Raw genomic sequence first — 12984 nt, forward strand, 5'->3', positions numbered from 1 at the left:
TTTTGTTGTCCTTATCTTCATCATTCTAAAGACATCATTGAATAATATAGGACCAGGATTAGATGCAGAAGGCTTTCACTTCTCTTCATGAAGATTGAATGGTTATGGGTCTGAATAAATAACTGTTATAACCTACCACCATCATGAGTTCACTCTTCTTTCAAACTACCTGTGAGTTCTATTGGCTGCTGTATTTAACATTCAGCAAACAAGAGCTTGTGTCCCTCTTCTAATAGTCTATTGGTATAAGAAATGCAAAAATATAATAATGTCCAGCAAACTATTCTACTGTATATTTTCCTGCATGGGACTCCAAGAGCTAAGGAGCGTTTTTTAAGGAGAGGCCAGCGGAGCACAGGTGTGTGTGTACTGAGCAAGAGACAAGAGGCTATAAATTACAAGCTTATTATGCATAACCCATCATTAGTTTGCTAAATATAAGACTAATACTGCATTAAATATATTACCTGAAAGAGGTGGGCTAGGACATCTATATATATAGAACAATCTAGAACAGGATGATCTATTTTGGATGCAATTTGAATGGAGTTGATGGAGAGAGAGAAAGACAGAGTGCTCGGTCAGGCACTGATTTAAAGCAACGATATTCGAGTGACAGACTGTTTTATAACTCTGCAGCTACAATAAAAAATATATATCTTTACAATTAAGAAATAAGGTGACCCTAAAAGCCAGATGGAGTTGGGTATATTAGACAACACTTGGTTTTATAATACTGTAATATAGACTATGCTGCAGGCCTTCCTGTCACAAGAAAACAAGTTACCATGATGAGATGATAGGTCTACATGCATTGTGAACTGTCCCCACCCTGAGACGTGCTCTCTGTCCCCACCCTGAGACGGGCTCTCTGTCCCCACCCTGAGACGGGCTCTCTGTCCCCACCCTGAGACGGGCTCTCTGTCCCCACCCTGAGACGGGCTCTCTGTCCCCACCCTGAGACGGGCTCTCTGTCCCCACCCTGAGACGGGCTCTCTGTCCCCACCCTGAGACGGGCTCTCTGTCCCCACCCTGAGACGGGCTCTCTGTCCCCACCCTGAGACGGGCTCTCTGTCCCCACCCTGAGACGGGCTCTCTGTCCCCACCCTGAGACGGGCTCTCTGCTCTCTGTCCCCACCCTGAGACGGGCTCTCTGTCCCCACCCTGAGACGGGCTCTCTGTCCCCACCCTGAGACGGGCTCTCTGTCCCCACCCTGAGACGGGCTCTCTGTCCCCACCCTGAGACGGGCTCTCTGTCCCCACCCTGAGACGGGCTCTCTGTCCCCACCCTGAGACGGGCTCTCTGTCCCCCCCTGAGACGGGCTCTCTGTCCCCACCCTGAGACGGGCTCTGTCCCCACCCTGAGACGGGCTGTCTGGCCCCACCCTGAGACGGGCTGTCTGGCCCCACCCTGAGACGGGCTGTCTGGCCCCACCCTGAGACGGGCTGTCTGGCCCCACCCTGAGACGGGCTGTCTGGCCCCACCCTGACATGGGCTGTCTGGCCCCACCCTGAGATGGGCTGTCTGGCCCCACCCTGAGATGGGCTGTCTGGCCCCACCCTGAGTGTTGATGATTCATTATGCAGAGGCCGTAGAGAAGACAGATTTAGACATCACATATAATTTAACATTTCCATTCCACGCCTTGCTGTTCATATAAATAATTTATTATAATTTACCGGTTTCTCACAGTTCTTTATTCTGGGAAATGGAGTGGTTTTGATCGGTAAATCCCGGTAAACGGTTTCCTCCCATTCAACCCTAGTGTGTGTGTTTGTGTACCTGTGAAGTCCAGTCCAGTGAGAGGGAGGAAGGTCTTGACGTTATGTAGAGCCAGTTTCACCATGACCAGACGGATCAGAGACCAACTACACACAGAGACAGAGAGAGGAGAGAGAGAGGAGAGGGAGGAGAGAGGAGAGAGGAGGGAGGAGAGAGGAGGGAAGAGAGAAGAGAGAAGAGAGAGGAGAGAGGAGAGAGAGGAGAGAGAGGAGAGAGAGAGAGGTGAGAGAGAGGTGAGAGAGAGAGGAGAGAGGAGAGAAGAGAAAGGAGAGAGAGAGAGGGAGGAGAGGAGAGGGAGAAAGCATACCATGACATTACAGGTAAGATGGCAGGGTGTTGAATCTTAGTAGAAAATACTCTGAACAATCAGTGTACCAAGGCCCAATACAAAGGGCTGTCCACAGCTGAACTGGTTTAGATCTTATCTGTCGGAAAGATATCAGTTTGTCTCTGTGAATGGTTTGTCCTCTGACAAATCAACTGTAAATTTCGGTGTTCCTCAAGGTTCCGTTTTAGGACCACTATTGTTTTCACTATATATTTTACCTCTTGGGGATGTTATTCGAAAACATAATGTTAACTGCTGTACATTTCAATGAAACATGGTGAAGCCCCAAAATTGCCCTTGCTAGAAGCATGTGTTTCAGACATAAGGAAGTGGATGGCTGCAAACTTTCTACTTTTAAACTAAGACAAAACAGAGATGCTTGTTCTAGGTCCCAAGAAACAAAGAGATCTTCTGTTGAATCTGACAATTAATCTTAATGGTTGTACAGTCGTCTCAAATAAAACTGTAAAGGACCTCGGCATTACTCTGGACCCTGATCTCTCTTTTGAAGAACATATCAAGACCATTTCAAGGACAGCTTTTTTCCATCTACGTAACATTGCAAAAATCAGAAACTTTCTGTCCAAAAATGATGCAGAAAAATGAATCCATGCTTTTGTCACTTCTAGGTTAAACTACTGCAATGCTCTACTTTCCGGCTACCCGGATAAAGCACTAAATAAACTTCAGTTGGTGCTAAATACGGCTGCTAGAATCCTGACTAGAACCCAAAAATGTGATCATATTACTCCAGTGCTAGCCTCTCTACACTGGCTTCCTGTCAAAGCAAGGGCTGATTTCAAGGTTTTACTGCTAACCTACAAAGCATTACATGGGCTTGCTCCTACCCATCTCTCTGATTTGGTCCTGCTGTACATACCTACACGTACGCTACGGTCACAAGACGCAGGCCTCCTAATTGTCCCTAGAATTTCTAAGCAAACAGCTGGAGGCAGTGCTTTCTCCTATAGAGCTCCATTTTTATGGAACGGTCTGCCTACCCATGTCAGAGACGCAAACTTGGTCTCAACCTTTAAGTCTTTACTGAAGACTCATCTCTTCAGTGGGTCATATGATTGAGTGTAGTCTGGCCCAGGAGTGGGAGGGTGAACGGAAAGGCTCTGGAGCAACGAACCGCCCTTGCTGTCTCTGCCTGGCCGGTTCCCCTCTTTCCACTGGGATTATCTGCCTCTAACCCTATTACAGGGGCTGAGTCACTGGCTTACTGGGGCTCTCTCATGCCGTCCCTGGAAGGGGTGCGTCACCTGAGTGGGTTGATTCACTGATATGGTCCTCCTGTCTGGGTTGGCGCCCCCCCTTGGGTTGTGCCATGGCAGAGATCTTTGTGGGCTATACTCAGCCTTGTCTCAGGATGGTAAGTTGGTGGTTGAAGATATCCCTCTAGTGGTGTGGGGGCTGTGCTTTGGCAAAGTGGGTGGGGTTATATCCTTCCTGTTTGGCCCTGTCCGGGGGTGTCCTCAGATGGGGCCACAGTGTCTCCTGACCCCTCCTGTCTCAGCCTCCAGTATTTATGCTGCAGTAGTTTATGTGTCGGGGGCTAGGGTCAGTTTGTTATATCTGGAGTACTTCTCCTGTCCTATTCGGTGTCCTGTGTGAATCTAAGTGTGCGTTCTCTAATTCTCTCCTTCTCTCTTTCTTTCTCTCTCTCGGAGGACCTGAGCCCTAGGACCATGCCCCAGGACTACCTGACATGATGACTCCTTGCTGTCCCCAGTCCATCTGACCGTGCTGCTGCTCCAGTTTCAACTGTTCTGCCTTATTATTATTCGACCATGCTGGTCATTTATGAACATTTGAACATCTGTGCCATGTTCTGTTATAATCTCCACCCGGCACAGCCAGAAGAGGACTGGCCACCCCACATAGCCTGGTTCCCCTCTAGGTTTCTTCCTAGGTTTTGGCCTTTCTAGGGAGTTTTTCCTAGCCACCGTGCTTTTACGCCTGCATTGCTTGCTGTTTGGGGTTTAAGGCTGGGTTTCTGTACAGCACTTTGAGATATCAGCTGATGTACGAAGGGCTATATAAATAAATTTGATCTCTATTGAGATGTCAAGTAGGAAAAGGCACAACAATGACACACCTGTATGAGTTGGGGTCAGAGTGTTCAGTCATCTGTGTGTCAGAGAGGAAAGCATCATCATCATCGTCGTCGTCATCCTCCTCTCCGCTCTCATCTGAGTCATACAGAGCTCCACTGTCTGACAGGGGCAGGAAGGGCTGGGGGGAGAGGGAGGAGGAGAGGGAGGAGGAGAGGGAGGAGGAGAGAGAGAGGAGGAGAGAGGGAGGAGAGAGGAGGAGGAGAGAGGAGGAGAGGGAGGAGGAGAGAGAGAGGAGAGGGAGGAGGAGAGAGAGAGAGGAGAGCTTATTTGTCAATGGTTTGTCAGTGAGCGTATGTATACAGTGATGTTGTGCGGAGCAGCATCACGCCTTACTTTGGCCACAAAGTAGTCCCACATGCTGAGCTCTGGAGGAATGAACTTCTCCCTGTAGGCGGGTCTCTCTGCAGGGACGGGAGGGGGGGTGGCAGGGACCTCCTTTACTGGACGACCAGGAACCAGCATCCTCATATTAAACCGTCGTCTGAGTCGATCCACATCCTCTGCCGGGGGAGGGGCTGGCACGGCTGGGGGAGGGGATGGTGGGTGTGGGAGAGAGATTGTTAGTACATATGTTTTTTTTATAGAAACATTTTTACATGACTGCTGCCTTGTAAGAGATGAAGAGGAGTTGATCACTCATCATCGTCTTCATCACCCAGTAGAGCCCAGGAGAGGTTAGGGGGTACAGGTGGAAGGCACAGCACCAGGGTTTAGGCTCAATTCCATTTCAATTCAGGAAACAAACTGAATTGACTGAACTGATTATTGACTCCAGCAACCCTGCACAGCATCTGTGTTAGCGTTAGGGCCCAGCGTCTTCCTGGTCAGGTCACATGGTAAACTCTGGGCCCAAGACATGGAGAGACACAGAAACACATACAGAGGAGAGCGGACACGACAGACAGACGTTTTAACACAAACCTGGACCGTTATCCTGGGTGACTATCTCTGGAACCACTGAGACGAGAGACAAACCAAGACAACAGCGTAAGACGCATACAAGACACACACACACATACAACACACACACACACACACACGTCAGACTACTAGACAATACAGTCAAGGTGATCACAATAACTCATTATACTATATATCATGATGAGACTGGTTAAAATGGTTATGAATGGTTATATGACCAGAGGTTTCTAATAATCTTCTAATCAACGTCTGTCTGCTGGTTGAAAGGCTTCTGAGTCCTTGAGGGTAATCTGCATGGCTTGTGACCTGGTATACAACAGAGAGAGACCAAGGACCCTTATATCTAAGCTCTCAAGAGGGTGGGGGTGTGTGTGTGTGTGTGGCACCAGCCTCTTTTCCTCCTCTCCCCTCCTCTCCTTTCCTCTGTTCTCTCCTCTCCACATCCTCCCCCACCAGCCTCTTTTCCTCCTCTCCCCTCCTCTCCTCTCCGCTGTTCTCTCCTCTCCACAGCCTCACCCAGCCTCTTTTCCTCCTCTCCTCTCCGCTGTTCTCTCCTCTCCTTTCCGCTGTTCTCTCCTCTCCACATCCTCTCCCAGCCTCTTTTCTCCTCTCCATTCCGCTGTTCTCTCCTCTCCCAGCCTCTTTTCCTCCGGTTTCAGCTCCTCTCCACATCCTCTCCCAGCCTCTTTTCCTCCTCTCCTTTCCGCTGTTCTCTCCTCCCCTCTCCTCTCCCAGCCTCTTTTCCTCCTCTCCCTTCCGCTGTTCTCTCCTCTCCACATCCTCTCCCAGCCTCTTTTTTTCTCCTCTCCGCTGTCCTCTCCTCTCCCCTCCTCTCCTTTCCGCTGTTCTCTCCTCTCTCCTCCTCTCCTTTCCGCTGTTCTCTCCTCTCTCCTCCTCTCCTTTCCGCTGTTCTCTCCTCTCCACATCCTCTCCATTCCGCTGTTCTCTCCTCTCCACATCCTCTCCAAGCCTCTTTTCCTCCTCTCCTTTCCGCTGTTCTATCCTCTCCCAGCCTCTTTTCCTCCTCTCCGCTGTTCTCTCCTCTCCACATCCTCTCCCAGCCTCTTTTCCTCTCCCCACTTCTCCCCCTTTCACCCACATCCTGAAAGAACACTTGACTTCAAAGAAAAGTTATCAAGTCTAAATGTGAACACAAAAGCATATTGATTTATTTAACACAATCTGCTAATAATGTCTGATCACTACAGGTTGGTTCCAAAACAGTATTCAGAAGAACTGATATTCAGAATTAGTTTGTCTACCGTCACATCTAATAAGTAATAATAAATATGTTGAATTACAGTTGTGTTGCTTTCATCAAGCACCTAACTACAATACCACAATCACATGCTAGAAACTAACATACTAATGGAGGAACAACACAGTTACTATAGTACACCATCACAGATACTACTGATCCACACTAGATCACCCAGGCAGTGGAGGCTGGTGAGGGGAGGACGGCTCATAATAATGGAGGAACAACACAGTTACTACAGTACACCATCATGGATACTACTGATCCACACTAGATCACCCAGGCAGTGGAGGCTGGTGAGGGGAGGACGGCTCATAATAATGGAGGAACAACACAGTTACTACAGTACACCATCATGGATACTACTGATCCACACTAGATCACCCAGGCAGTGGAGGCTGGTGAGGGGAGGACGGCTCATAATAATGGAGGAACAACACAGTTACTACAGTACACCATCACGGATACTACTGATCCACACTAGATCACACAGGCAGTGGAGGCTGGTGAGGGGAGGACGGCTCATAATAATGGAGGAACAACACAGTTACTACAGTACACCATCATGGATACTACTGATCCACACTAGATCACCCAGGCAGTGGAGGCTGGTGAGGGGGGACGGCTCATAATAATGGAGGAACAACACAGTTACTACAGTACACCATCACGGATACTACTGATCCACACTAGATCACACAGGCAGTGGAGGCTGGTGAGGGGAGGACTGCTCATAATAATGGAGGAACAACACAGTTACTACAGTACACCATCACGGATACTACTGATCCACACTAGATCACCCAGGCAGTGGAGGCTGGTGAGGGGAGGACGGCTCATAATAATGGAGGAACAACACAGTTACTACAGTACACCATCATGGATACTACTGATCCACACTAGATCACACAGGCAGTGGAGGCTGGTGAGGGGAGGACGGCTCATAATAATGGAGGAACAACACAGTTACTACAGTACACCATCATGGATACTACTGATCCACACTAGATCACCCAGGCAGTGGAGGCTGGTGAGGGGACGGCTCATAATAATGGAGGAACAACACAGTTACTACAGTACACCATCACGGATACTACTGATCCACACTAGATCACACAGGCAGTGGAGGCTGGTGAGGGGAGGACGGCTCATAATAATGGAGGAACAACACAGTTACTACGGTACACCATCACGGATACTACTGATCCACACTAGATCACACAGGCAGTGGAGGCTGGTGAGGGGAGGACGGCTCATAATAATGGAGGAACAACACAGTTACTACGGTACACCATCACGGATACTACTGATCCACACTAGATCACACAGGCAGTGGAGGCTGGTGAGGGGAGGACGGCTCATAATAATGGAGGAACAACACAGTTACTACGGTACACCATCACGGATACTACTGATCCACACTAGATCACCCAGGCAGTGGAGGCTGGTGAGGGGAGGACGGCTCATAGTAAGAGCTGGAATGGAAAAAATGGAATAGAATCAAACACATAGGAACCATTCATTCCGTTCCAGACATTACTATACAGCCCAGTTAGTGTTTTAAAAAATATATATCTTTTTTACATTTATTTAACTAGGCTCAGTTGAGAACAAATTCTTATTTTCAATGACAGCCTAGGAACAGTGGGTTAACTGCCTGTTCATGGGCAGAACGACAGATTTGTAACCTTGTCAGCTCGGGGATTTGAACTTGCAACCTTTTGGTTATTAGTCCAATGATCTAACCACTAGGCTACCCTGCTGCCCCATGTACCTGGTTTATCCTTAGCCCAGTTAGAGTACCTGGTTTACCCTTAGTTAAGGCAGACCTATAGCTCAGTGAGTGTACCTGGTTTACCCTTAGTTAAGGCAGACCTATAGCTCAGTGAGTGTACCTGGTTTACCCTTAGTTAAGGCAGACCTATAGCCCAGTGAGTGTACCTGGTTTACCCTTAGTTAAGGCAGACCTATAGCTCAGTGAGTGTACCTGGTTTACCCTTAGTTAAGGCAGACCTATAGCCCAGTGAGTGTACCTGGTTTACCCTTAGTTAAGGCAGACCTATAGCCCAGTGAGTGTACCTGGTTTACCCTTAGTTAAGGCAGACCTATAGCCCAGTGAGTGTACCTGGTTTACCCTTAGTTAAGGCAGACCTATAGCCCAGTGAGTGTACCTGGTTTACCCTTAGTTTAGGCAGACCTATAGCCCAGTGAGTGTACCTGGTTTACCCTTAGTTAAGGCAGACCTATAGCCCAGTGAGTGTACCTGGTTTACCCTTAGTTAAGGCAGACCTATAACCCAGTGAGTGTACCTGGTTTACCCTTAGTTAAGGCAGACCTATAGCTCAGTGAGTGTACCTGGTTTACCCTTAGTTTAGGCAGACCTATAGCCCAGTGAGTGTACCTGGTTTACCCTTAGTTAAGGCAGACCTATAGCCCAGTGAGTGTACCTGGTTTACCCTTAGTTAAGGCAGACCTATAGCCCAGTGAGTATACCTGTGTTGCAACTTTAATGTGTTACAGAGTTAATGTTTAAGTTAATTCATTGAGCTGTATATTTCATTGAGCTGTAGATATTTCTTTACAGTTATTTACATATGTAATTGTATTGGTTTGTATTGAATTACGCTTTTTGACTGCAAGTTCCAGAATGCCTTGCGACAGGAATGAGAGATAACGTGCCAATTATGTGCAGGTGCAAAGTGATTGAGCTGACTATAGCCCAGTGAGTGTACCTGGTTTAGCTTTAGTTAAGCCAGGCCTGAAGCACAGTGAGTGTACCTGGTTTAGCTTTAGTTAAGCCAGGCCTGAAGCACAGTGAGTGTACCTGGTTTAGCTTTAGTTAAGCCAGGCCTGAAGCACAGTGAGGGTACCTGGTTTAGCTTTAGTTAAGCCAGGCCTAAGCCAGGCCTGAAGCACAGTGAGTGTACCTGGTTTAGCTTTAGTTAAGCCAGGCCTGAAGCACAGTGAGTGTACCTGGTTTAGCTTTAGTTAAGCCAGGCCTGAAGCACAGTGAGTACCTGGTTTACCTGGTTTAGCTGGTTTTTAGTTAAGCCAGGCCTGAAGCACAGTGAGTGTACCTGGTTTAGCTTTAGTTAAGCCAGGCCTGAAGCACAGTGAGTGTACCTGGTTTAGCTTTAGTTAAGCCAGGCCTGAAGCACAGTGAGGGTACCTGGTTTAGCTTTAGTTAAGCCAGGCCTGAAGCACAGTGAGGTACCTGGTTTAGCTTTAGTTAAGCCAGGCCTGAAGCACAGTGAGCGTACCTGGTTTAGCTTTAGTTAAGCCAGGCCTGAAGCACAGTGAGCACAGTGAGTGTACCTGGTTTAGCTTTAGTTAAGCCAGGCCTGAAGCACAGTGAGTGTCCCTGGTTTAGCTTTAGTTAAGCCCAGGCCTGAAGCACAGTGAGTGTACCTGGTTTAGCTTTAGTTAAGCCAGGCCTGAAGCACAGTGAGTGTACCTGGTTTAGCTTTAGTTAAGCCAGGCCTGAAGCACAGTGAGTGTACCTGGTTTAGCTTTAGTTAAGCCAGGCCTGAAGCACAGTGAGGGTACCTGGTTTAGCTTTAGTTAAGCCAGGCCTGAAGCACAGTGAGCGTACCTGGTTTAGCTTTAGTTAAGCCAGGCCTGAAGCACAGTGAGTGTACCTGGTTTAGCTTTAGTTAAGCCAGGCCTGAAGCACAGTGAGTGTACCTGGTTTAGCTTTAGTTAAGCCAGGCCTGAAGCACAGTGAGTGTACCTGGTTTAGCTTTAGTTAAGCCAGGCCTGAAGCACAGTGAGTGTCCCTGGTTTAGCTTTAGTTAAGCCAGGCCTGAAGCACAGTGAGTGTACCTGGTTTAGCTTTAGTTAAGCCAGGCCTGAAGCACAGTGAGCGTCCCTGGTTTAGCTTTAGTTTAGTTAGTTAAGCCAGGCCTGAAGCACAGTGAGGGTACCTGGTTTAGCTTTAGTTAAGCCCACAGTGAGGCCTGAAGCACAGTGAGCGTACCTGGTTTAGCTTTAGTTAAGCCAGGCCTGAAGCACAGTGAGCGTACCTGGTTTAGCTTTAGTTAAGCCAGGCCTGAAGCACAGTGAGCGTACCTGGTTTAGCTTTAGTTAAGCCAGGCCTGAAGCACAGTGAGCGTACCTGGTTTAGCTTTAGTTAAGCCAGGCCTGAAGCACAGTGAGCGTACCTGGTTTAGCTTTAGTTAAGCCAGGCCTGAAGCACAGTGAGCGTACCTGGTTTAGCTTTAGTTAAGCCAGGCCTGAAGCACAGTGAGCGTACCTGGTTTAGCTTTAGAAATGCACCTTACAGTGCATTTCCACATAACACGATGGGGGCGATGAAACGGTGCCCCATTCATTTTCAATGGAGGGAAGTGAAGTGGTCGGGGGGAGGGTTGGTGGATGCGAGCATGAATACGGCGGGAACAAAGTTGGCGAAAGCTGAAATGTATGCAAATACCCCGCGATATACCAACACTATTGACCAATCGAAATTCACTCAAGCTTCCACCCCCTACTGGATTGGCTGTTGATACGTAGCCTGCTTGCTAGCACCCAAATGAGGACAAAGCAAGCATGGCTATCCAAATTATCGTGTTATGTGGAAATGCACTGTTAGTTAACCCAGACCTGAAACACAGTGAGTACCTGGTTTAGCCTTAGTTCCTGAGTCAGGTTCAGAGGTCACTGATGATGACGAGTCCGTTCTAGCTTTACCTGCTGCTATGGTGACAGACAGACAGAGATGACACAATGAGATGAGATGGAAAACATGCACACACACCTGCACAAACACACACACTCTGGTGCACGATACAATGAGATGAGACCACAGCACACAATAACAGAGACAGACAGAGATCTATTTCTGTCCGTTCAGAGAACCATGAACTTCCAATGAATAGTATCCTTACAGAAAAGACCAGCTAACTTTCTGAGGAACACAGAGTGGGGAAACCACATTAGTGGCATTTACTGCACTGTAATACCACACCGCAAAACCAGGTAGTTTATCACTGCACCCAGCACTGCAAACCCACTGGAGCTCTGTTACTCACAACTAGGTGCTGCTGTGTCCCCTGAATCAGTGTGGAGGGGCGGGGAGACACTGGGGCTGGGGGGAGGACCCTGCTCAGGCCTACCTGCCTCAATATCAACTGGCACAGTGGAGAGGGGAGGAGGAGTTATGTATTTCTGGCTAGTCATGGGAGGGAGGAGGGGCTTGCGTCTGTTTTCCCAGCCTCAGGCATGAGTAAAAAAGGGGGGTGAAACAAGGGAGGGGGAGGGAGTAGGGAAGAGAATGAGAGGTAAAGGTTAAGTAGAATGTTACAACAGGGGACAGATAGGAGAGAGATGAGGGGAGACAGAAAACAGAGGACAGAACACAAAGGATAAACAAATGGGTAGAGGAGAGAGGTTGAGAGAGGTATAGAGGAGTAGAGGTATAGAGGAGTAGAGGTATAGAGAAAGAGAGAAGTAGCAAGAAAAGAGAGGTAGAGAGGAGTAGAGGTAGAGAGGAGTAGAGGTATAGAGGAGTAGATGTATAGAGGAGTAGAGGTAGAGGAGGAGAGGTAGAGAGAAGGAGGTAAAGAGAATGAGAGAGGTAGAGAGAATGAGAGAGGTAGAGAGGGGTAGAGAGGTAGAAAGAAGAGAAAGAGAGAGAAAGAGGTAGGGAGGAGGAGAGGTAGAGAAAGAGAGGGAGGGAGAGAGAGGTAGAGAGGGGTAGAGATAGAGAGAAAGAGAGGTAGAGAGAGAAAGAGAGGTAGAGAGGAGGAGAGAGGTAGAGAGGAGGGGGAGGTAAAGAGGAGGAGAGAGGTAGAGAGAAAGAGAGAAAGAGAGGAGGAGAGGAGGAGAGAAGGAGCGAGGTAGAAAGGAGGAGAGAGGTAGAGGAGGAGGAGATAGGTAGAGGAGGAGAACCACATTAGACTGATCTAATGATATTATTAGATAGTTATCTACTACAGAACCACAGTAGACTGATCTAATGATATTATTAGATAGTTATGTATTACAGAACCACATTAGACTGATCTAAGAGAGGAACCACATTAGACTGATCTAATGATATTATTAGATAGTTATCTATTACAGAACCACATTAGACTAATGATATTATTAGATAGACAGAGGAGGTAGAGAGGAGGTAGAGAGAGGTAGAGAGGAGGTAGAGAGGAGGAGAGAGGTAGAGAGAGGTAGAAAGAAGGAAGAGAGAGGTAAAGAGGAGGTAGAGAGAGGTAAGGGGTTACACGCCGAGGGGCCTACTAAGTTACCTGGAGTGATCTCGGCGTTCCGTTTCGGTTTGATGATGATTTTAGCCCCACCCCCAAACACGGCCGCCCACATCTTGTTGCTGAGGGGGTGAGCAGCGAGGCGGAATAGTTCGTTGCCAGCGTGCATGCCCAACCCATGGATGAGCAGGGACAGGTAAACTGCCACCACAGCCTCACACAGCAACACGTTGAGCTTGGGCTGATCCTCGCCCTGAGCTGACTGAACCAGAGCAATCAGAGAGGACACACCTAGAGGAGAGAAGGAAATAGACATGTAATTACATTTTTACAGAAACACTACTGATAGGTAAAATGAAGGCTTGAATAAATAT

At 48.1% G+C, this 12984-nt stretch overlaps 1 protein-coding gene across 1 annotated transcript in view; it reads right to left on the minus strand.

Annotated features, from left to right (window-relative positions):
* The window catches only part of dmxl2 (Dmx-like 2), a 116172-nt gene that overhangs the window by 23686 nt on the left and 79502 nt on the right, over positions 1-12984 (minus strand). The window contains 4 exon segments of the mRNA XM_042317632.1: positions 1784-1869; positions 4213-4349; positions 4565-4755; positions 12653-12901. Of these exon segments, the coding sequence (XP_042173566.1) occupies positions 1784-1869; positions 4213-4349; positions 4565-4755; positions 12653-12901 (663 nt within the window).

The sequence above is a fragment of the Oncorhynchus tshawytscha genome, unplaced genomic scaffold, assembly GCF_018296145.1.
Source record: "Oncorhynchus tshawytscha isolate Ot180627B unplaced genomic scaffold, Otsh_v2.0 Un_contig_3158_pilon_pilon, whole genome shotgun sequence".
NCBI lineage: Eukaryota > Metazoa > Chordata > Actinopteri > Salmoniformes > Salmonidae > Oncorhynchus > Oncorhynchus tshawytscha.